This window comes from Hyperolius riggenbachi, chromosome 9 (assembly GCF_040937935.1).
Source record: "Hyperolius riggenbachi isolate aHypRig1 chromosome 9, aHypRig1.pri, whole genome shotgun sequence".
NCBI classification, from domain to species: Eukaryota; Metazoa; Chordata; class Amphibia; order Anura; family Hyperoliidae; genus Hyperolius; species Hyperolius riggenbachi.
In genome coordinates this window covers 142320602-142346603 of record NC_090654.1, presented here as the reverse complement: position 1 = coordinate 142346603, position 26002 = coordinate 142320602, and the positions used below count along the sequence as shown (strand labels likewise).

Sequence of the window (26002 nt, the reverse complement as noted above, 5' to 3'; positions counted from 1 at the left end):
TGCACCTCGCTCAGCCACGCTATATATAGCATTGTGTTTTCTGACACTCTGTGTACACGGCTTAGCCTGACTATATAGCATTGTGTGTACTGCCACTGTGCACCTCGCTCAGCCACGCTATATATAGCATTGTGTTTTCTGACACTCTGTGAAAAAAAAGAAAAGGTTGTTAGGTTCCCTACCTCCTGTGTTATATGGGTTATTAGAAGTAAATATCCTTTCACAATCTAGAAAAAAAGAGATTGTACAGTGGAGATCTCAATTGCAAGAAACGGAGGAAAACGTCCAATCGTTGACCTCTCAGTTACATGATATGGAATCAAGTATTCAGGTTATGAGGGCTGATAGAGACCAATTGATGATTGATGTGTCAGACAGGGAAGCAGCGATCAAAAGTCTGGAAAAAGACGCTGAACAAAATCGTGAAGCGCATCACAGACTTAAACAGGATTTTGAAGAACTACAACAGCAGTACTTCAAAATCAAACAGGCAGGTAGACTCGATAGATCATCCAGCCCTTGCCCGCCAGTACTCACTCCATATGACCCAAAATGGCAAGGCATGTTGGATCGTATGGAGGCGGTATGTAAAACTATGAATACCATGATAGATGACAGTACAAGGGTCCCTAAAGATCGACATTTGGATTCCTCTCCAGAGAGAGATATGCAAATGAGGGCCCCTAGGTATGACGATTCCCATAAAGGTCACGACTCCCTTGCTGATATTGATTCAGATGAATTTGAGGCTGATGAAAGAAAGCGAGAATCCAGCCCTATCCCAAGAAGGGGGAAAGGTACGTATAAAGGGGATTCAAACAGGGGAAATAATCAGTACCCCCAAGAAAAACAGAGCTCGGCCAGCATCATAAAATTCTTAAACACCGCTGTGCCAAAGTTCACTAAAAAGGGTTCAGCGCAAATAGCATCCCACATGGAGTTGTATGAATCCACTATGGACTCTTTAAATCTGTCTGAAGCAGACAGAATCAGATTCCTCCCATGGGTTTTTGATGACAGATACCGCCACTATTTCACCTCATTTAAGGAGCGGGGTATCATTAGATGGCAAGCAGTTTCACACGAAGTGAAGCTTGAGTTTGGGCCGTATCGCACTAACTCAGAAGCTAAACGAGATGTGTATCGACTTACTTGTCGACCCGATCAGAGCCCCCGAGAATTCCTTTCCGTGCTAAAAAACTCTTACAGTTTGGCATATCGGAATCCTAACTGGGAGTCTCTTGATTTTAAACAGGCATATTATGATGCATTGCCTACCCAAATAAAGTTAAGCATGGCCAATGAGTTAGACTTCGGAAACTCCCTAGAGAAAATGGTTACCTCAGCGACACTGCTGTTCAACATCAGTGGGAGTTCCAACGTAAGTGGGAGGAACAACAGAAAGTACCCAGAACGCAGAGTAGATGAAACCAAAGTAAAAGCGGACCTAAACCTTGAATCCCAGCAGAAGAAAATACCTCCTGCAAAAGTACCTATCCAGCAGGGCCAAAGACAGCAACAAAATCCAAATCAAAATAGGCCCCAACATCCTAAAGGGTCAGATAGGGATAGCTCAGGCTCTGGAAACCAGGACTACCATCCTCGGTTCAATCGCAGGTATCAAGGATACCAGGGTTACCAAGGAAACCAGGGTAGCCAGGGGTACAGAGGTTACCAGAGATATAGAGAACCCCAGGGGTACAGGCGTCCCCAAGGATATAGACGGTGGGATAACCGACCCAGGCAGCAGTGGGAAAGGAGACAGGACCCACCTAATTCACCTAGGGGTAGATCATCCCCTAACTCACCTAGGAGTGGATCACCCGCAGGGAACAGAAATGATCCCCGGAACCAGAACCCTCGCCGACCTAACAGGTTTGATCAACTTGTTGATCAAGTGAACAAACTAAGTGACATGATGGGTAAGTTGGCTCAGGGATCTGCAGGAAGACAGCATGAGGATTTTTTAGCTGGGGAGGCAGGGCCCAGCTCTGCCAACTAAAGGAAACCGAGGAAACCGAGATAAAGCACCACCAGGGGGGTCTTAGGTTTAGGCACCAACAGGGGGTCTTAGGTTTAGAGGTTTAGGCACCAACAGGGGGGTCTTAGGTTTAGGTACCAACAGGGGGGTCTTAGGTTTAGGCACCACCAGGGGGGTCTTAGGTTTAGGCACCACCAGGGGGGTCTTAGGTTTAGGCACCAACAGGGGGGTCTTAGGTTTAGGCACCACCAGGGGGGTCTTAGGTTTAGGCACCACCAGGGGGGTCTTAGGTTTAGGCACCAACAGGGGGGTCTTAGGTTTAGGCACCAACAGGGGGGGTCTTAGGTTTAGGCACCACCAGGGGGTCTAGGGGTTAGGGATAGGTACAGGGAGGGTTTTTAACAAACGTAAATATAAGTTTCAGTTTAGAAACAGGGAAGATTAACGTTTTAAGAATTGCCGATCTCATACACATTTTTTAATGATTTATAAATTCTTAAAACACTATTTGTAAACGAAATTCTACACAATATTTCTATAAACGATAATACTGCTTATCGTTTACACCACGCGCCCTTTTTTCCCGATGCCCTTTTTTGATGTACGCGTGTAAGGACCCCCTGGAAACCCAATCATGAAATGCAACGCTCTTTCTTTTGATACACGTAAATTTACAGTACCGTTAGGTTGATACATTATCTATCATTTACTACATTTAAATGTGTACTTTTTTCCTATCATAACTTTAAAGCGTACTTGAACTCTTGCACAGGACAGAAGAAAAACAGAGAAATGGCCCCTATATGTATTTAGAGAGTTTAGCCTGTCTAATTCCACCTCATTTGTGTCTAATCACAAGTTGCAACTTGATCGCTCCCCCTGTGTCACCTAACAGCCACTTCAGATAATGCCTCCTCCCCTCTCCCCCCCTCCCTCACCTGGAGCCCCTCCCCCAGTTTAGGTAGGCAGGTCACAGGTGTCCCCAGTTAGGTAGGCAGAGAGCCAGGTCTAAGTTTCCCCCAGCTTGGAAGGGGGGCAACGGGCACAGAGTGGCGGGAAAGCCTCCACCCTCCCTCACCTAGGCCCCCCCCTTCCGCGCTCCCCCCTACAACATTGCAGCCAGCAGCGGCAGCGAGCGGGAATCACTTACCGAGAGAAGAGCTCTGTGTGCCGCTGCTGGTCTGGTCTCCTGCACTGCACTGTCCAATCACGCTCTCACAGGAAGTACTGTGAAAACGCGATTGGACAGTGTCAGTGCAGGAGACCAGACCAGCGGCACGCAGAGCTATCGCTCTCGGTAAGCCGTTCCGCTGACTGGCTGCAATTCTGGAGGGGAGGGGGCGTGGAAGGGAGGGCCCTAGGTGAGGGGGGGGGAGGCTTCCTTCCCTCCCTGCCACTTTGTTACCACTCTCCCCCCTTCCTGTGCTGTGCCCCCTCCTTTTCAGCACTGGGGTCCCCAGGAGGTGGGGCGGCCGGGGCCCTTCGATGGAAACATCGGCACTTCGGCGGCTCAGTACGAGCCTGTGTCCACACAGGAGAAGCTTCTTGCTAGCGAGGAAGGATTGAGGCATACAATCATTTCTTCCATGATAGCACCCTCATTTGAACAAATTGCTCAGCTAAAAAGCATTTGGCTGGGAGCACACTTGTCTTTCAGTTTTCTCTGCTCACTTTTCTTCATGCATTTTCTACATACCATGGCCCATATGCATTGAACTTTTTCTCCTGAGTTTTCTCCTAGGAGATATTTTTTTATCTTCTATTTACAATAACTTTTCAGCACTTTGCAATTGAAAATGTACCAAAAAGTAGTTTAAAAAATACTATCAAAATTATCCTGAGTGGTTTCTTGCATGTTGGTGGTTTAAAATGCTTTTTATTAAGATTTTTAAAAAATATCACCTAGTAGAAAACTCAAGAGAAAGGCTAATTTCATATGGGCCTATATGTGTCTGTATGTGGGAAAACACACATTTTTTTCACAGAAGCTAATTTATTTGATAGTAAAAATGCACACTGTGCTTCACTGCGGTCATTTTTTTTCTGCATGGGAAAAACGGGAACAGTAAATTCGGGCGCCTGAGGCAAGTGGACAAATCGGGCGCCGCCATTCACTCCCATAATAAATATCGTTTAATGGGCGCCCGACAGGAAAAAAGGGCGCCGGAGAAAAATAACGTTTTATAAGCGGCGCCCGGAGACTTTTACTGTTTTATAACTGCTTCTCATGATTACACATTATTTTATGATTTATAATTTTTTAAACATTATTTTTAAACGGAAAACAGTACAATCTTTTTTAAAACATTATTTTTAAACGAAAAACAGCACAATATTTTTTTCACACGTTATTAATGCTTATCACAGGGGGGTCTTAGGTTTAGGCACCACCAGGGGGGTCTTAGGTTTAGGCATCAACAGGGGGGTCTTAGGTTTAGGCACCACCAGGGGAGTCTTAGGTTTAGGCACCACCAGGGGAGTCTTAGGTTTAGGCACCACCAGGGGAGTCTTAGGTTTAGGCACCACCAGGGGAGTCTTAGGTTTAGGCACCATCAGGGGAGTCTTAGGTTTAGGCACCACCAGGGGGGTCTTAGGTTTAGGCACCAACACGGGGGTCTAGGGGTTAGGGGTAGGTACAGGGAGGGTTACTTACTATTTTTTTTTAAACGTTATTATACGTTTCACTTTTTAAACGGAAGATTAACGTTTTAACAATTGCCAATTTCATGCACATTATTTAATGATTTATAACTTTATAAAACATTATTTTTAAATGAAATATAGTACATTATATTTTTAAATGTTATCCATGTTTATCGTTTAAAACCCGGCGCCCTTTTTTCCCAGCGCCCCTTTTTAACGTACGCGGGAAAAACACCTTCAAGTGTACACTAGCCCATTAATTAACATTGGTTATCAGTTTTACTGTGCAGAAAACACACACAAAAACAGACAAGTGTGTTACCAGCCTAGAATAATGTTTGTAATGTTCACAATTGGTTCATGTCATTGCTGTGCTAATTAGCCTTAGTTTTGTTAGTATCATTTATTTTTATTATTTATAAAGCGCCAACATCTTCTGTATTGCTGTACATAGTATATTGTGCTGTCACTTAAAGAGAATCTGTACTGTCTGATTTGATTTGATAAAAAAAACATACCAATCGAGTCACTGTGATCTCCGTGATCCCTCTTTGACGTTTCCACTGCGCCCCGCCCTGATCCTGGCTTTTAATTGACAGTTTTAGTCAGTGTTTACAAACAAAAAACATTGACGCTAACCAGGAAGTGATGTACAGTGGTTTGCAAAAGTATTCGGCCCCCTTGAAGCTCTCCACGTTTTTTCATCTTACTGCCATAAACATGAATCAATGTTATTGGAATTCCATGTGAAAGACCAATATAAAGCGGTGTACACGTGAGAAGTTGAGCGAAAATCATACATGATTCCAAACATTTAAAAAAACAAAATAACTGCAAAGTGGGTTATGCGTAATTATTCAGCCCCCTGAGTCAATGCTTTGTAGAACCACCTTTTGCTGCAATTACAGCTGCCAGTCTTTTAGGGTATGTCTCTACCAGTTTTGCACATCTAGAGACTGAAATCCTTGCCCATTCTTCTTTGCAAAACAGCTTAAGCTCAGTCAGATTAGATGGACAGCGTTTGTGAACAGCAGTTTTCAGATCTTGCCACAGGTTCTCAATTGGATTTAGATCTGGACTTCGACTTGGCCTTTCTAACACATGGATATGTTTTGTTCCCATGGATATGTTTTGTTCCATTGTTGCCCTGGCTTTATGTTTAGGGTTGTTGTCCTGCTGGAAGGTGAACCTCCACCCCAGTCTCAAGTCTTTTGCAGACTCCAAGAGGTTTTCTTCCAAGATTGCCCTGTATTTGGCTCCATCCATCTTCCCATCAACTCTGACCAGCTTCCCTGTCCCTGCTGAAGAGAAGCACCCCCAGAGCATGATGTTGACACCACGATATTTGACAGTGGGGATGGTGTGTTCAGAGTGATGTGCAGTGTTAGTTTTCTGCCACACATAGCGTTTTGAATTTTGGCCAAAAAGTTCTATTTTGGTCTCATCTGACCAGAACACCTTCTTCCACATGTTTGCTGTGTCCCCCACATGGCTTGTGGCAAACTACAAACGGGACTTCTTATGCTTTTCTGTTAACTATGGCTTTGTTCTTGCCACTCTTCCATAAAGGCCAACTTTGTGCAGTGCACGACTAATAGTTGTCCTATGGACAGATTCCCCACACCTGAGCTGTATATCTCTGCAAATCGTCCAGAGTCACCATGGGCCTCTTGACTGCATTTCTGATCAGCGCTCTCCTTGTTCGGCCAGTGAGTTTAGGTGGACGGCCTTGTCTTGGTAGCTTTACAATTGTGCCATACTCCTTCCATTTCTGAATGATTGCTTGAACAGTGCTTTGTGGGATGTTCAAGGCTTTGGAAATATTTTTGTAGCCTAAGCCTGCTTTAAATTTCTCAATAACTTTATCCCTGACCTGTCTGGTGTGTTCTTTGGACTTCATGGTGTTGTTGCTCCCAATATTCTCTTAGACAACCTCTGAGGCTGTCACAGAGCAGCTGTATTTATACTGACATTAGATTACACACAGGTGCCCTCTATTTAGTCATTAGCACTCATCAGGCAATGTCTATGGGCAACAAACTGCACTTAGACCAAAGGGGGCTGAATAATTACGCACACCCCACTTTGCAGTTATTTATTTGTAAAAAATGTTTGGAATCATGTATGGTTTTCATTCCACTTCTCACGTATACACCACTTTTGTATTGGTCTTTCACGTGGAATTCCAATAAAATTGATTCATGTTTGTGGCAGTAATAGGACAAAATTTGGAAAACTTCAAGGGGGCCAAATACTTTTGTAAATGTAAGGATTGTGGAATTATCTCGCAGTGTCAGCGCACAGGATGCGTGCTGACACTGCGGAAATCCTCCACAAGCATATAATTTGACAGAACCCAGCTATGGTGCTATGCACCTGTAGAGGGAAATTCCCACCAGCAGATGGAGCTGTGGAGTGCAGACGTACACAGCCTCTGCACTGCCACAGATGCAAGTTGTGAATTGTACGAGTTGAAGCAATGCAGGGCAAGATAGCCCTTAAAGAGAGAGAGCACAGAGACAGAATGTATGTGTGTCCACCAATCTAGTCACCACCCAGCGACGGTGAACACACAACAGCAGAAAAAAAGTGGGAACGCAATCGCGAAAGTGGCGATTCACAAATAGTGACACAAGACCGAATTAGACAGAGCACAAGTGTAGCAAGAAAGACATAGCAAATAACAATGATCAGAACATCAAGGAAAATAACAAACGCTAGCTAAACGCGAACACCGCACTCATTCGCAACAGTGAACGTGTTTAAGGCACGATCACCACGCGTTAGGCGCCCAGTGATAAGCGTGCCACCCTAACTAACAAACGAACTCAGAAAGACAAACAAACAAATAACAGAAACACTTACTAATCGGTTGCCTTGCTTCAGGCAACAGCAAGCATTTACTCTGGACAAACAGACAACAGGAACAAGACAGCGAGGATCCACTGCTCTTCCGCAAGAGCAAGTGCGATCCACACACAGGAACTGGACTGAAAAGGATCCACTGCTCCTCCGCAAGAGCGAGTGCGATCCACACAACAAGACAGACAGAAGGAGCAACCAGCAGCAACCACAGCCGAGGTTATACTCCAAGATACGGACTAGAAAGATCCACCGCTTCTAACGCTAGGGCAAATGCGATCTAAGTTCAAGACAGAACGATTCACTATCACCAACCGCTGGCGACCGTGCAATCGCACAGACAAGACAAGACAGAATAGGCAGTACAAATATACACTAGCTGACTGCACTAAATAGGAATGCAAGGAGCACTCCCAAAGAATTAACTACACTAAGATAGCAATGGCTGACACTCCAGGTGAGTTTAGCAGGAACAAACCTCTATGACCAGCCGGGAATTCTGGGAGCAAAAGGTATTTATACTGCAAGCCATCAAAGGGAGCAGCTAAGCAATTTGCATGACAAGTGGATGCAAATTTCTCACCAGCAGAGCAACTCTGAAACTTGCAGTGTGAAGACAGGTCTCTTTTCCAGAGACCTGCAGCACTTAGACCTAAAACATGGTCAAACAGCTGTCTGTGCAGACAGCAGCGCAGATCATTACAGTACCCCCCCCCCCCCCTCCAGGGACGGCTTCCAGAAGTCTCTCAAAACTGATATTTTCAAAAATATCTGACTGGAGACTCATGAAGGTCGGGTCAGCCCGACAAGGCCCAACTCCAGAGTCACTGCTCCCGAAACCGACCTCGTCGGAAGCAGAAGCCACCGAAACATGCCCATCAGTACTACAAGTCTCAGCATAACACCCATCAGAACTGTGAATGCCAGAGAAGAACCCATCCACACCCTCCAAGCAATACCCACCACCTTCCAGGGAGCGTCCAAAAATACCAAACCTGCCACAATACCTATTCGAAGTGTCCCTTTCAACAGAGAAGCCACTGTTGATCCCATCCAGGGTACCAAGAAAAATTTCTCCCAGAATCTCCCAGAACACTTTGAAGCTCCGCAGAGATCCCAAGAGGCCAGAACGCTCACCAGGCTCACATGGAGAACTATCAAGAACCCCTATGGAACCTATGACCATTCCGGATTCAGGATTACCAGGACAACCATCAAGATCAGGGCTTTCAGGGACCACTTCTGGGCATGCAGACAGGCAGGCAATATCAGAACATGTCTCCACCGAGGAAGCATCTGAGCATGCTGGTAACCGAGACACACTTGGGCTTTCTGGGTCACAGAGCGCATCGGGGTACACTAGCACAAGAGAAACCTCAGGACACGTCGAGGAACTGCCAACCTCAGAGTCCGTCATGACAAGACCAAAACCAGGACCAGGCAGAGAACCATCACGAGTAGTGGTCACAAGTAGTGTTGGGCGAACAGTGTTCGCCACTGTTCGGGTTCTGCAGAACATCACCCTGTTCGGGTGATGTTCGAGTTCGGCCGAACACCTGACGGTGCTCGGCCAAACCGTTCGGCCACATGGCCGAACTAAGAGCGCATGGCCCGAACGTTCCCCGAACGTTCGGCTAGCGCTGTGATTGGCCGAACGGGTCACGTGGTTCGGGCCCGAACGCGCTCTGATTGGCCGAACGGTCACGTGGTTCGGGTAAATAAATACCCGAACCACGTCATATCTCCTCCATTTGTCTGTGGGTTTAGCTTTGGGTAGGCAGGCAGGGTAGTTCGCTCTCCAGCCACGCTAGCCAGGGTCCCCCCCAGTCATTGTGTGTCGCTGCTGGGAACAGTAGTACACCGCTCGCTCAGCCACACTATATATAGCATTGTTTACTGCCACTGTGTACCTCGCTCAGCCACGCTATATATAGCATTGTGTTTTCTGACACTCTGTGTACACGGCTTAGCCTGGCTATATAGCATTGTGTGTACTGCCACTGTGCACCTCGCTCAGCCACGCTATATATAGCATTGTGTTTTCTGACACTCTGTGTACACGGCTTAGCCTGACTATATAGCATTGTGTGTACTGCCACTGTGTACCTCGCTCAGCCACGCTATATATAGCATTGTGTTTACTGCCACTCTGTGTACACGGCTCAGCCAGACTATATAGCATTGTGTGTACTGCCACTGTGCACCTCGCTCAGCCACGCTATATATAGCATTGTGTTTTCTGACACTCTGTGTACACGGCTTAGCCTGACTATATAGCATTGTGTGTACTGCCACTGTGCACCTCGCTCAGCCACGCTATATATAGCATTGTGTTTACTGCCACTCTGTGTACACCGCTCAGCCAGACTATATACCATTGTTTACTGACACTCTGTGTACACCGCTCAGCCAGACTATATACCATTGTTTACTGACACTCTGTGTACACGGCTCAGCCTGACTATATAGCATTGTGTGTACTGCCACTGTGTACCTCGCTCAGCCACGCTATATATAGCATTGTGTTTACTGCCACTCTGTATACACGGCTCAGCCAGACTATATAGCATTGTGTGTACTGCCACTGTGCACCTCGCTCAGCCACGCTATATATAGCATTGTGTTTTCTGACACTCTGTGTACACGGCTTAGCCTGACTATATAGCATTGTGTGTACTGCCACTGTGCACCTCGCTCAGCCACGCTATATATAGCATTGTGTTTTCTGACACTCTGTGAAAAAAAAGAAAAGGTTGTTAGGTTCCCTACCTCCTGTGTTATATGGGTTATTAGAAGTAAATATCCTTTCACAATCTAGAAAAAAAGAGATTGTACAGTGGAGATCTCAATTGCAAGAAACGGAGGAAAACGTCCAATCGTTGACCTCTCAGTTACATGATATGGAATCAAGTATTCAGGTTATGAGGGCTGATAGAGACCAATTGATGATTGATGTGTCAGACAGGGAAGCAGCGATCAAAAGTCTGGAAAAAGACGCTGAACGAAATCGTGAAGCGCATCACAGACTTAAACAGGATTTTGAAGAACTACAACAGCAGTACTTCAAAATCAAACAGGCAGGTAGACTCGATAGATCATCCAGCCCTTGCCCGCCAGTACTCACTCCATATGACCCAAAATGGCAAGGCATGTTGGATCGTATGGAGGCGGTATGTAAAACTATGAATACCATGATAGATGACAGTACAAGGGTCCCTAAAGATCGACATTTGGATTCCTCTCCAGAGAGAGATATGCAAATGAGGGCCCCTAGGTATGACGATTCCCATAAAGGTCACGACTCCCTTGCTGATATTGATTCAGATGAATTTGAGGCTGATGAAAGAAAGCGAGAATCCAGCCCTATCCCAAGAAGGGGGAAAGGTACGTATAAAGGGGATTCAAACAGGGGAAATAATCAGTACCCCCAAGAAAAACAGAGCTCGGCCAGCATCATAAAATTCTTAAACACCGCTGTGCCAAAGTTCACTAAAAAGGGTTCAGCGCAAATAGCATCCCACATGGAGTTGTATGAATCCACTATGGACTCTTTAAATCTGTCTGAAGCAGACAGAATCAGATTCCTCCCATGGGTTTTTGATGACAGATACCGCCACTATTTCACCTCATTTAAGGAGCGGGGTATCATTAGATGGCAAGCAGTTTCACACGAAGTGAAGCTTGAGTTTGGGCCGTATCGCACTAACTCAGAAGCTAAACGAGATGTGTATCGACTTACTTGTCGACCCGATCAGAGCCCCCGAGAATTCCTTTCCGTGCTAAAAAACTCTTACAGTTTGGCATATCGGAATCCTAACTGGGAGTCTCTTGATTTTAAACAGGCATATTATGATGCATTGCCTACCCAAATAAAGTTAAGCATGGCCAATGAGTTAGACTTCGGAAACTCCCTAGAGAAAATGGTTACCTCAGCGACACTGCTGTTCAACATCAGTGGGAGTTCCAACGTAAGTGGGAGGAACAACAGAAAGTACCCAGAACGCAGAGTAGATGAAACCAAAGTAAAAGCGGACCTAAACCTTGAATCCCAGCAGAAGAAAATACCTCCTGCAAAAGTACCTATCCAGCAGGGCCAAAGACAGCAACAAAATCCAAATCAAAATAGGCCCCAACATCCTAAAGGGTCAGATAGGGATAGCTCAGGCTCTGGAAACCAGGACTACCATCCTCGGTTCAATCGCAGGTATCAAGGATACCAGGGTTACCAAGGAAACCAGGGTAGCCAGGGGTACAGAGGTTACCAGAGATATAGAGAACCCCAGGGGTACAGGCGTCCCCAAGGATATAGACGGTGGGATAACCGACCCAGGCAGCAGTGGGAAAGGAGACAGGACCCACCTAATTCACCTAGGGGTAGATCATCCCCTAACTCACCTAGGAGTGGATCACCCGCAGGGAACAGAAATGATCCCCGGAACCAGAACCCTCGCCGACCTAACAGGTTTGATCAACTTGTTGATCAAGTGAACAAACTAAGTGACATGATGGGTAAGTTGGCTCAGGGATCTGCAGGAAGACAGCATGAGGATTTTTTAGCTGGGGAGGCAGGGCCCAGCTCTGCCAACTAAAGGAAACCGAGATAAATCACTGTACGGAAATGGATATGGCAGTACTAAATACCGTTAATGAAAATGATTTGCAATGTACCGACCTACCCCAGGTCGAAGAAGGGAAGTCTAATGTTCTTGATATTTCACCACAAATGTGTGATATTGTGTCATTTGAGCCAGAGCGTGAAGTACCCTCTGTTCAGATTGTCCCATTGGTAGAATCCATGGGAACCCAAATGCCTTGCAGGCAGAATCAGGAGGAACAAATTCCTAATACCCTGACGCTACAGAGAGATCATTCTCTGAAGCAACAAATGGATAAACATTCCAATTTTCTTTGCAATCTTGAACAGGTAGATGGCCGGTATTTTATCGATACCCATCTACAAGATGGATGTATCGGACCGATCCCAGGTTTACTGGATACCGGTTCCCAGGTCACTATTCTGTCTTTTAACTATTACCAGCAGATCTTGGATTCATCAAAAAGGAAGCCAAGATTAAAAGCCTTTGACGGTGCGCTGATAAGCGTTGGTGGTAATAGTTTACAAGTAAAAGGCACATCCTGGCTGACATACAAGATTGGTAAAAAGGTCATTAGACATCCAACTTTGATTGTTGATCTTCCATATGATAGATTGATCATTGGAATTGATCTGCTCAAGCGACTAAATTCCATAATTGACTTCATTAATGAAGCAATATGGGCTCAAGTCAATACTCCAATTGCTTTTGAGCGCTCCAGCAATGCACAACTGCAACGCAGCTGCCATATGATTGAGGAAAGGCCTAACTCTGTTGAAATCCACTTCCGGAATAGTCAGATACCAGAGGTCACAATCCTGAAAAACGGTAAACCCGAACAAAATATTAACACTGCTTTTCACATCATAAATATCCGAAAGGATAAGATTGAAAAGATAGTCCTTGAAGAGGATGTGTTAACTATTTCCTTTAAAGGGGGAAACCAGGAAGTGGCAGGCATAACCAAGCATACACAGGCATTGGTTGAAATCGAGAAAATCAATGGTAATGTGCTGGTTCCCGTGCAGGTAAATAATATTGCTCGGGTAAAATATGTAGAGTTGGGCCGAACCTCCGATTTTAGGTTCGCGAACCGGGTTCGCGAACTTCCGCGGAAGGTTCGGTTCGCGTTAAAGTTCGCGAACCGCAATAGACTTCAATGGGGATGCGAACTTTGAAAAAAAAAAAAAATTATGCTGGCCACAAAAGTGATGGAAAAGATGTTTCAAGGGGTCTAACACCTGGAGGGGGGCATGGCGGAGTGGGATACACGCCAAAAGTCCCCGGGAAAAATCTGGATTTGACGCAAAGCAGCGTTTTAAGGGCAGAAATCACATTGAATGCTAAATGACAGGCCTAAAGTGCTTTAAAACATCTTGCATGTGTATACATCAATCAGGTAGTGTAATTAAGGTACTGCTTCACACTGACACACCAAACTCCACTGAACAGAACAGGTATGCAGTGGCGGGTTCACTGAACAGGTATGCAGTGGTGGGTTCACAGAACAGGTATGCAGTGGTGGGTTCACAGAACAGGTATGCAGTGGCAGCAGGATCACTGAACAGGTATGCAGTGGTGGGTGGGTTCACAGAACAGGTATGCAGTGGTGGGTTCACAGAACAGGTATGCAGTGGCAGGATCACTGAACAGGTATGCAGTGGTGGTGGGTGGGTTCACAGAACAAGTATGCAGTGGCAGGATCACTGAACAGGTATGCAGTGGTGGTTGGTTTCCCAGAACAGGTATGCAGTGGCAGCAGGATCACTGAACAGGTATGCAGTGGTGGGTGGGTTCACAGAACAGGTATGCAGTGGTGGGTTCACAGAACAGGTATGCAGTGGTGGTGGGTGGGTTCACAGAACAGGTATGCAGTGGCAGGATCACTGAACAGGTATGCAGTGGCAGGATCACAGTACAGGTATGCAGTGGGCTGAGGGCTCACTGAACAGAACAGGTATGCAGCCAGGAAGAAGTTAAGCCTAACTAATCTTTCCCTATATGAGAGACTGCAGCAGCTCGCCCTACTCTCACTAATGCAGGCACACGAGTGGCCGTAATGGCCGCCGCTGCCTGCCTTATATAAGGGGGGGTGGGGCTCCAGGGGCTAGTGTAGCCTAATTGGCTACACTGGGCCTGCTGACTGTGATGTAGAGGGTCAAAGTTGACCCTCAGTGCATTATGGGGCGAACCGAACTTCTTCCGCAAAAGGTTCGCGTGCGGTACCCGCACGCGAACCACCTAAGTTCGCGCGAACCACGTTCGCCGGCGAACCGTTCGGCCCAACTCTAAAAATATGCCAAGTTGGATCTCAAATCTGAGGCCAGCTACATAAGCCTAGGACTGCTGAAGCAGGTTCCAGACCCTCAGGTAATCAAATTTATCTCTACACAGGAATGGATCCACGATCTGGATAACGATAACCAGAGTCATAATGTGATTGCAAAATGCATCTTATCTGTGTCTCTAGGAAACAAATCTGCAAAACATGTCTTCAGTGTGTTAAAGGAACCACAATACCAAATGTACTTAGGAAACGACATTATTCACCGATTTGCCATACAGGTTGATCTGGTCAATAATGTTCTGTGGTCCAAATTATCCGGAAACCCAGAGGAATTCCAGGATAGAGAACAAGCCCTGAAATGGGGACAGCGAATACCATATGCAGTGGATATCACTGTCGCTGAAAAAGTAAAAATCCCTGAAGGTTGCAAATCATTTCTTTTACCCATTCGAGTAAAGAAGGGTCAAAGGATGAGAAATGCAGATGCATTGATTTGTTTATCCAATGCAACAATTGGGGTTGAAGGTAAAACCAATTCCCATAATAAATATTCATCAGGAACCATTATATATGGTCATGCAAAACATGAGCCCTCATAGTATCACGTTACAGGAGGATACAATGATTGGCTTAGCCATTGACTCAGAATATTATACTTTTGGATTCCAAAATGAAGTCATTGGATTAATACCTGATGAATATTTGACGGAAGAACAAATAGTGGACCAACAATATTTCTCAACACCTGAAGGATTGTTCAGCATACACTCTGTTTATCCTTTCAGTCCTGAGGAAGGTACATGTCATGTCGAGGGAACATCATTGATTTTTAACCATGAGATCAATGAAAGTGAGTATCAAACACTCCAGCAGGGTAAGGATCAAGCATGTTACACCCCAAACGACCTAACTAATGGGCTTGAAGAAGCTTATGAGGTAGGTCAACCTGAAATTTTCCCAGAATTTCAGGAACGGGTGGAAGAACAGCTCTCTATAGCTGATGGATGTTCTAATGAATCAGAACGACAGCAGCTAAGGCAACTATTCTGGGATTTCCAGGACATGTTTGCCAAGGACTCTTATGACTGTGGGGAAACGAACCTACATGTTACGAGAATCCTGACTGATCCAGATGCACCCCCTGTGTTTATCAAACAATATCGACTTCCGCTAGCAGCCTATGAGTCACTATCGGAAATCGTTAAGAACCTGGAAAAGAAAGGTATTATCCGACCAGTACACAGTTCCTTCAATCATCCAGTACTCGGAGTTCTTAAACCGAATGGTCAGTTCCGTCTATGCTCAGACTTGAGACAACTAAACAAACGTGTCTACATGTCTGGTTGGCCCGTACCATACATTGACCAATGCTTGGCGCAAATCCAAGGGTCTAAAATATTCACAGCCCTTGACTGCGCACAAGGATATTGGACAATTAAAGTGGATGAAAGGGATCAATACAAACTAGCCTTCACATTCGGTAACAGACAATTTGCGTGGACCCGTACGCCTTTCGGATACATCAACGCAGGCCACGAATTTGCTGTGTTCATGCACAAAGCAATGCCTGATGCAGCTGAACGAGGTACCCTAACTTATGTCGATGATATCCTTATCAAAAGTACAATCTTTGAGGAACATATTTCAGAGTTGAGATATGTATTGAATCAACTAAGAGAAGCAGGTGTTAAACTTTCCCTACAGAAAGCTCAATGGTGCCGATCTAAGGTAAATTTCCTAGGACATGAAATTACTGCAGAAGGAATTAATCCACAGAAAAAGAAAGTGGAAGCAATCAAAAATACGAGATCCCCCACAAATCTCAAGGAACTGAGATCATTCCTGGGGATGATGAATTATTCTCGCAAGTTCATAGATAACTATGCTGAGATTACAAAGCCGCTATTGCAGCTGCTAAAGAAAGGAGTACAATGGGAATGGAATGAGTGCCATGAACAAGCTGTATCTGAGCTTAAAACAAAACTCATACAGGCCCCATGCCTAGCTTATCCAGAAGGTGGTAAACCCTTCTACGTTGAAACAGGTTTTACCGACAAGAGTGTAAGTGCAGTTCTTTTCCAAAAGCAAGAAAGACTGAATAAAATAATTGCTTATGCCAGCAAATCATTATCACCAGTTGAAGTCAAATTTAATAATTGCGAGAAGGCATTATTAGCAACTGTGTGGGCTTTGCAATATTTCAGAAGCTTTATTCAAGGTGAAAAGATCATTGTAGAAACTGCACACCAATCACTACAATATTTACAAAGTGACCAAATAAAAGAAGGTAACCTGTCAAACAGTAGGATAACTGCATGGACAATGTCCCTAATGGGATGGCCATTGGAAATCAAATATAAACAGGATACTAAAAATCCAGTTGCTCAAGGATTAGCTGAACTCCATGATTGCACCCATGTGGAACATAAAGATGAGCCACCAGAAAGCAATTTTCTGGTAGAGCAATCTTTATCTCCATATAAATCCTATGAAGAGGAGTACTGCAAGTCACTACCATGTGCATATGTTGATGGCTGTTCTTTTCACACAGAAGGAGATGAAAAGATGCTGGTTGCAGGTATCGGCATCGTATGGAATAACATATTTCCAGAGATATCTGCGGGATACAAAATTGGTCCCAAAAGTAGCCAGGTCGCAGAACTTGCTGCCGTGTATAAAGCTATACAAATGGCTATCGAACATGACCTTAAGGAGTTTGTTTTGATAACAGATTCTGAATATGTTCGGAACAGTTTTGTGGACTATTTTCCCAGTTGGAAAAGAACTAGTATGACAAGGAGTAACAAAAAGCCAGTCAAACATGGTAAACTGTTCTGTAAAATCGATGAACTGGTTAATACCCACGGTCTTACCATTTATTGGAAAAAGGTAAGGGGTCATTCGAAACACCCTGGCGCTGATAAAGATGGGAACGATTTAGCAGATTCCCTCGCTAAGAAAGCGGCCATTGATGGTGAAATCTTCGATATCAATGACCTCATGGGAACTATCGAAGTAAATGTCACCACTAGGGGGCAGGCCCAAAAGGAGTCTCAACCCAGTGTGGCAATGTGGAGTCAAGATTCTCCTAATGAGGATCTCATTGCAAGCCAAAAGGGGGATCCCATTATTGGTTTGTTTTATAAACATATTGAAAGTCCACAGGATTATCCCATCACCGTGGAAGACTGCAGTGACAACGAAGAATTACGTATTCTGATGAAAGGTGTGTCACAATTTTCATTACAGGATGGATTGCTAATACGAACCTCGAAAAATGGTATTACGCAATGGGTAGTACCCGCAGCATATCGGGGTATAATGTTACAACATGCTCATGATGCCCCGACAGCTGGTCATCGAGGAGAGAAAATAACGTATGAGTTATTGAGGGACTACGCTTACTGGCCACACATGTTACAGGATGTCAGGACATATTGCCAAGGGTGCTTGATATGCCCTCAATTCCAGCCACAAGGTCCCACTCATAGGGCACCGCTGATGAAAAGAGGCATATCCATGCCATGGTCAGACATCCAGATCGATTTTATTGGTCCAGTAACAACATCTTCAAAAGGAAATCGATACATGTTGACTGTAACATGTTTATTTACTAAGTGGGTAGAATGTCTACCAAGTAAAACATGCAGTTCTAGTGTGTGCGCCTCACTGCTCTTTAACCACATTTTCTCCCGATTTGGTCTTCCCCAGCGTATCGAATCCGATCGCGGAAGTCACTTCACCAGTGAAGTAATGACCAAAATGTGGGAAATCCTAGGGGTAAAACGGAAGCTACACATAGCTTACCGACCAGCCTCTAGTGGTGGAGTGGAGCGTTACAATCAATCTATTGTAAATATCCTGAAAAAATTTGTTAGCGAATCAGGTAAAGACTGGGACGTCAAGCTGCCACTAGTTCTTATGGCTATTAGAGCTACTCCAAGCGCAGCAACCAAACTTTCGCCATTTGAGATGCTCACAGGTAGAAAGATGGTGTTACCCCAACATTTGCTTTACAAAACCACAGATCATAACTTGATGAATGCAACTACTGCACATCAATATGTGGAGAACTTACGTAAGCACCTCCAGCATGCCTTTGCATTTGCTCAAAGAAACATCGAGAAAGCCGCAGTCAGTACGAAAACGTACTATGACCTCAAAACCACCCAAAAGGAGTATCAGGTGGACGACAAAGTTTATCTGTATAATTTTGCCAGAGACCAGGTAAAGGAAAAGAAATTCCTCCCTTCATGGAAAGGTCCATATCCAATCACCGATAAGTTGTCCCCTGTAGTGTATAAGGTTAAGATCCCAAAGGGGGATGACTTTGTGGAAAAATGGGTACATATTAATCAACTGCGTATATGTCACCCTAGCTCACAGCTACGGAGAATTGAACAATCTGGAAATGTGTGTTAACAAATAATTTTTCTCCTGACAGGTATACCTAATGATATATTTAATATCTACTAGACACAAAGATTCCAATCCGGCGCAAAGATGCCCCACCTGACGATTGCCATCCTTCACGCAGTCCTAATCTTGGGGAAGAGTGCCGAGCCAAGTGTGATGCCAGATCCAGCATCCGTGAGGTTACCGGATACAGCGGAGTTCATCATGACCAGATAGATGTTCCTATCCTAGAGGGTCCAGATGAGCCTAAACCCGCGATGTGTCGTTGAATGACGAGCTGATGTATCCGAGGTCCATTTGATGGAGATGCAAGCCTGATACCTGTTGCACACCAGATACTCACAGGAGTGAGTTGTTCAAATCTTGAAGCAGATCCGGAAAATCCTTTTGTTTGAACCAAAGGCCAAAGCAGTTCATCGCTGTTACAGTTGCTGTTTGCTACCTTTGCAGCAAGAGGAAACCTGTTTGTTTACAGCCGGAGTATCATTTGCCAAGTTTATTTTTCTTGAAGCGTGAAACATGAACTTCAATGTGATGAAGACAATGTTTTAAAGTCCATTTCCCTTTCATACTTGGATTACCAATACAAAACAAAGGTTATTCACAACGCATTCCCACAGGAATGAAGCAACGAAAAACGTTTAATAATCCTTGTTGTTCTTTCCAGAAAGTTCACACGTTGTGAAACGTTCTGGAAAAAAGGGGGATGTGTCGAGATTTCCATATGACGGAATAACGTTTTTCTGATAAACTGAACTGTACATGATCAAATAGGAATAAAATCTAATATTTCCTTCCCCTAAGGTACAGAAGACAAAGACTTTTTAATGTGTGGTGATTATAGATTAATATAGGTACATTTATTATTTAGAAATATATATATGGCTTATTTTAATATAACTTGTAATGCTGAATTGCATTGTCTGTGGCTATAAGGTGAGGTTAGCTATGAATAACAGGCAGTCAGCTGATGTGCTATGTGCAATAGATAACACAGTTACCTTGCTAGGACAAACAATTGCCAAACAAGAGAAGTTGAGTAACAATGGAAGAGACCTCTCAAGAGGCAAATATATTTGCTGAAAAGATGAACCTCTGAATACAATCTCTAAGGCTTGTATATTTTAGAAATTAACCATTGTTGCAGACCAAGAAACTTGGTGACATAGCAAACACAGGCTGAGTTAAACAATTCCCCATCTAAGGACACGACTCAGAGAATAACACATGACTCACTCATATGTATACCTTATGAGTAGAAATGTATCATACAAAGAGTAATACAGATATTATATGATTAAGTCTTATACATTAGTTACAATCAATTCAATAATAATATGGATATGCTATATGTTTACCAGTGTTGCATGTTAAACAATAATGTTAATGGTATAAAACTCTGCTAACAAGCACAATATGTTATAAAGGAGAGGTCCATGGTGGTTTTCAATATGTCACTATGATTTTGGATCAAATCCAATCTATCCGAAATATGGTAGAAAAGGTCACTGTATCCTGAATAATAACCAGTGATCCCATCCAGATCAGCTATCCATAGGATATGAAATGTTTATAACATTGATTTATTCACTGTGGGCTATAATAAACACGAGCAAAATATCTTAAATTCTGCCACATATCCCATTAAGAAGGTGATTAGTTATCCGACAGCACCTCCAGAGGGTGAAATCCAGTATTACACTTGGGTTAAAGATTAGTCACAGAAAACTCTCACTGATCACTCCCACTGCCTTGTGATAGGCTGGAAGATTTAATCTCCTGGGCAGGATCATAGGTAGTGAGGGGAATAAGAAGAGATGAGTCAGTCATGAAGAGATCATCAGATCACCAGCTGAAGAGGACTCACAGGGGAATCCATGCATTCTGAATGATCACGCCCAAAGGAACACGCCCTTGACTCCATATTGGTAACTATTAATAACCAATTTTTTCCAGTTATATGGCTTATCACAGCACGAATATCTGAACTTTTGATTTATTGACAATTGTCTTTCTTAGTTTATAGTCATTTATAGCCAAAGGGAGTGGGCTCTTCCAGTGCACAGGAATTGCCCTTTCCATATATTTGATAAAACCCATTCAGTGGGAATTTTTTCTTTAGATAAACACAATCAATCGTTCAAGAATCGCTGACTGTGAATGCCATAACTTGTTTTGGATAAAAGCGCTAGATATTTCAAGCTACCTCCAAGTATTGATATTTTGCCGCAGTATGTGCAGGCCACGCCTAGCAAGGTTTAGAATGACTCAATAGATATTTTATTCCAAAATTATATATATGTTACCCGCTCGCTTTGTGTAGTAACACAGGCCAGCGGAGGTTATAGTGTAGACTGAGGGAAAATTCCTGTCAGTTATAGTTGATTGCATATCCATTGTGGGGCAACGCCCAGTCGTTATATCCACTGAGTCATCCTAAGTTTGTCATATTGAATGGTATAGCTGACATCAGCCATTTTATTTTGACTGCGCAATTTTGATTTTGGACTGCGCCATTTTGATTTTAATAGCAGCCATTTTGATTTTGATAGCCGCCATTTTGTTTTTGATAGCCGCCATCTTGTTTTTAATAGCAGCCATTTTTGATTTTGATAGCAGCCATTTTGTCTCCAGGAATCCTGTGATAAATTGATTGACATGGCCGGTGGCCATATTTGATGACTCATAGCTCTGCATTGTATTTGAATTGACTGCTATTGGTTTAAGTTTTTGCTTATTGATAAATGCGTATAACAACAATTTGGTTGTATCACTGAAATTGTATGATCCAGCTCATTGTAGGAATAACCTTACGAGTTTTGTGTTAAATCAAAAGTGCAATTTTATATTGTTTTGATATTGTAATATTTATTTGATATTAAATTGATATTTTTACAAATTGGTCTACGTTTATTTGCATGTTTAAACCAGTACTGTAAAACCTCGAAAAACGAACTCATATAGTTAGGCGTGTGTTTGTATTGTTAGCTCCTCCCATTTTTTCAGGAGCATTACATTTATGATTTTATATTTATTTTTTTACGATTAATACAAACATTGACAAAACGCCCGACAGTACACGGCTTAGCCTGACTATATAGCATTGTGTGTACTGCCACTGTGCACCTCGCTCAGCCACTCTATATATAGCATTGTGTTTACTGCCACTCTGTGTACACCGCTCAGCCAGACTATATACCATTGTTTACTGACACTCTGTGTACACCGCTCAGCCAGACTATATACCATTGTTTACTGACACTCTGTGTACACGGCTCAGCCTGACTATATAGCATTGTGTGTACTGCCACTGTGTACCTCGCTCAGCCACGCTATATATAGCATTGTTTACTGACACTCTGTGTACACGGCTCAGCCAGACTATATAGCATTGTGTGTACTTCCACTCTGTGTACACCGCTCAGCCAGACTATATAGCATTGTGTGTACTGCCACTGTGTACCTCGCTCAGCCACGCTATATATAGCATTGTTTACTGACACTCTGTGTACACGGCTCAGCCAGACTATATAGCATTGTGTGTACTGCCACTCTGTGTACACGGCTCAGCCAGACTATATAGCATTGTGTGTACTGCCACTCTGTGTACACCGCTCAGCCAGACTATATAGCATTGTGTGTACTGCCACTCTGTGTACACGGCTCAGCCAGACTATATAGCATTGTGTGTACTGCCACTCTGTGTACACCGCTCAGCCAGACTATATAGCATTGCGTACTCTGCCAGTCAGTGTGTATATTGCTGGGATCAGTAATACTCCACTCACCGCCAACCACTATATGAGCTCACCATGAGTTCCTCAGAGACCTCCGCTGTGAGCAGCACTCCCAACAACAGCAACAGCCAACGCCCCACGCAAGCTATAACATCTACCCCAGCAGCCAGTGGTCAGCAGCAGCCCTCTCCGGAGGAGAATGTTGTGTCCATCGGTCCGTCGCCAGAACGAATAATGAGGGCTGCCATTGAGGAGATGATGGGGCCTGATGTGGAGGAGGAGGTCGGGCTCAGGCCAGCATCCCAAGTTAATGTTGAGGACGATGAGGGGTCTGTGTCTGGGGATGTTAGGGTGGCAGAGGTGGTGGGTGGGTCAGACTCAGGAGAAGAGTTGTATGATGAGGATGATGATCGGGACCATCTGTATGTGCCTCAGAGTCCGACCCCGGAAAACATGTTGTATCGTGTGTTTAGGTACTAAAATCTGCGTTCCCACTTCCCAGTACTGCCCGCAGTGCCCGGGTCCACGGATCCATATAATTTTTTGGGCAGCACTATCAAACTGTGGTACTATGAGTGAGTTGCCATGGTCCTTCTGTGCTGCCTGTCACACTCACCGTCTGTCTGCAGATGGATTGTTCAACACAGCTACGCCATCTGACATGTAGTCCTGGACCTTGACCATCTTCTCTAGGCGATTGGTGTTGGAGGACGTGGAACTGCCCGATTGCTGTTCTGTGGGCTGCTGCATGGGTGTCAGAAAATGTTCCCACTCCAAGGACACTGCCAATACCATTCCCTTTTGGGCACTAGCAGCAGCTTGTGTTCTTTGCTGCCCTCCTGGTCCTCCTGGGTTTGCTGAAGTCAGTCTGTCGGCGTACAACTGGCTAGAGAAGGAGGAGGATGTCAATCTCCTCTCTAAAGTCTCCATCCTCAAGGGCCTGCTGGAATTGTTCCATTTTTGACCTGTCTGACACTTTCTTCAATCAGTTTTTTAACATTGTGTTTGTATAAACTGGGTATAAACCCAGTAATTGGTGTTGTCCAGATTCCAGAATAATGAATAATAATGAATAGTGAATAATGCGCGGGCCGCGTTCAATGCAGTCTAGCATGAATTGAGCCATGTGTGCCAGAGAGTCCTGCCAGACTCCTCTATCTTCATGTTCTTGTAAGCGTTGTGATTGTTGTGATGCACCATATTCGTCACCAGCATCACTTTCTTCCTCTTCTGCTGTCCTTTCCCGCTAAATTGTGAAAGTCCAACGTGCACCGCTCTGTCCCTCGGCAGTGGGGGCATCCAATTCCTGCTCCAACTCCAGCTGTTCCTCGTCCTGTTCTTTGTCATAGCTGGGACCAGCGTTTCCTGAGGCAGGTTGCCTGATGTTGGTATCATCACGCTGATCGTTTTCATCTTCAGAATCCCCCACTTGCATCATGCCAGCGGTTTCCATCTTCAACATTGATTTCTTCAGTAAACACAGCAGTGGTATTGTAATGCTGACTGTAGAGTTGTCACTGCTCAGTCACGCAACGTGGATTGCTCAAAATTTTGGAGGACTTGGCAGAGATCCAACATGGTGGCCCAATCAGATCCACAGAAGCTTGGTAGCTACTAGCTGCTGGAATGCGCCTCGGCACTGCGCAAAAGCGTGCTAGCATGTGCAGCGTAGAATTCCAGCGCGTAGGCAGGGACATCACCCAGCGAGCGATGGTGCGCTAGATTGAAGCACTCCTGCATCTCTTGGTGAGTCCTTCAGAAGCGGTACTGGACTTTTAACAATGTTTTTTTTTTTTCCTTCAACAGAAGATCTGCCACGTTGGAGTGAGGAGGACGCCGCCGACCCCGACACCAAGCTGAACCCCGGCGAACTCCAAGCAGAGGATCTTCAGGAACCCTCAAGGCTTTGAGCAAGCTGAGGAGGATCAGCAGTCCCGACGAGACCTCTCCTCATATGCGACTGAGTGCAGTGGAGCTCCCCAGAACAACCTCTCAGTTGTCACTTTGTCACTGGTCACTTTGTCACTTTGTCATTTTGTCACTTTGTCACTGGTCACTTTGTCACTTGTCACTTTGTCATTTTGTCACTTGTCACTTTGTCACTTGTCACTTCTCACTTTGTCACTTGTCACTTTGTCATTTTGTCACTTGTCACTTTGTCACTTGTCACTTCTCACTTTGTCACTTGTCACTTTGTCATTTTGTCACTTGTCACTTTGTCACTTGTCACTTTGTCATTTTGTCACTTTGTCATTTTGTCACTTTGTCACTGGTCACTTTGTCACTTGTCACTTGGTCACTTGTCCAGATGATCTCGGTACACCTCCTGAGATTCAAATTCCTGCACACATTGCTCTGGGATTTGGGTGTGATGAATGATGCATCTAACTGGCCACCGGAGGCAATTAAGGCCTTCAAAACATTGAAAGCAGCTTTCTGTTCCGCCCCCATTTTGCGTCATGTTGAGTTGTTGACGTCATGTTCATCCTCGGCCTCGCCTTGCATTTCAGTGCGAGGTGCATTTTCCACAGAAAAAGGTTGTGAATCCGGGCACAACATTTGTGGCTGTTCCATTGACCTTTCACAGGTAAAAGATTGTGGGGGTGGGAATAGCTCCTCCGAATAGCCCATTGTGTCCTGAAAACTACTCATTGCATTGCTTTGCGCACACATTTTTTTGTCCTCATGCAAGGCCTGAGTTGCACCTGAAAGCGTGGCCTTCTCCTCCTGCGCCTCCTCCTGTTCCATCACGTCTGCTGCTGCTGGGTTAGCGTTGACGCCCGGTCCCTGTTTATTGAACCTCTTATCTTTATTACATTTATGACTGCATGGCGGTAAAAAGCATGCTATCCGCACGCTTCTTGTCCTCATGCAAGGCCTGGGTTGTTGTGTCTCAAAAAGCATGGCCTTCTCCTCCTGCGCCTGCTCCTGTTCCATCACGTGTGCTGCTGCTGCTGGGTTACCGTTACCGGTCCCTTTTCCTGGAACCTCTTCTCTGTATTACATTTATGACTGCATGGCGACAAAAAGCATGTTACCTGTGCAAAGAAACATGACATTTTCCACATTTAAAAGACAGTTTTTCCTTTGAAACTTTACAATCAATTTTCTCAGAAACTATAAGCTCTTTTTCAAATATTTTTTTTCCTCTTGTACCCACTCCCAAGGTGCACATACCCTGCTAATTTGGGGTATGTAGCATGTAAGGAAGCTTTACAAAGCACGAAAGTTCGGGTCCCCATTGACTTCCATTATGTTCGGAGTTCGGCGCGAACACCCGAACATCGCGGCGATGTTCGGCGAACGTTCGCGAACCCGAACATCTAGGTGTTCGCCCAACACTAGTCACAAGTACTGGACTTTCAAAAGACTTGGACTCAGACTTAGAAATTTCTGTGACTGTAATGGTATCTAACCAAAACTCATCATTGACTACGCATGATGAAGCTCCACAAGAGCTGCAAAAGTAGTCAGTATAGCA

The 26002-nt window shown here is 44.5% G+C and overlaps 2 protein-coding genes across 2 annotated transcripts in view; both read left to right on the top strand.

The window, feature by feature from the left end:
- The first annotated feature begins 313 nt into the window (after positions 1-313).
- LOC137533568 (uncharacterized) lies at positions 314-2002 on the top strand. The gene has a single exon (XM_068254931.1). It carries the CDS (start codon positions 314-316, stop codon positions 2000-2002), a length of 1689 nt encoding a protein of 562 aa, XP_068111032.1.
- Positions 2003-10386: 8384 nt separating this feature from the next.
- Positions 10387-26002, top strand: part of LOC137533567 (uncharacterized) — a 111783-nt gene continuing 96167 nt past the window's right edge. Inside the window, exons 1-2 of the mRNA XM_068254930.1 lie at positions 10387-11995; positions 18396-18595. Of these exons, the coding sequence (XP_068111031.1) occupies positions 10387-11995; positions 18396-18595 (1809 nt within the window). The remainder of the gene's footprint in view (positions 11996-18395; positions 18596-26002) is intronic.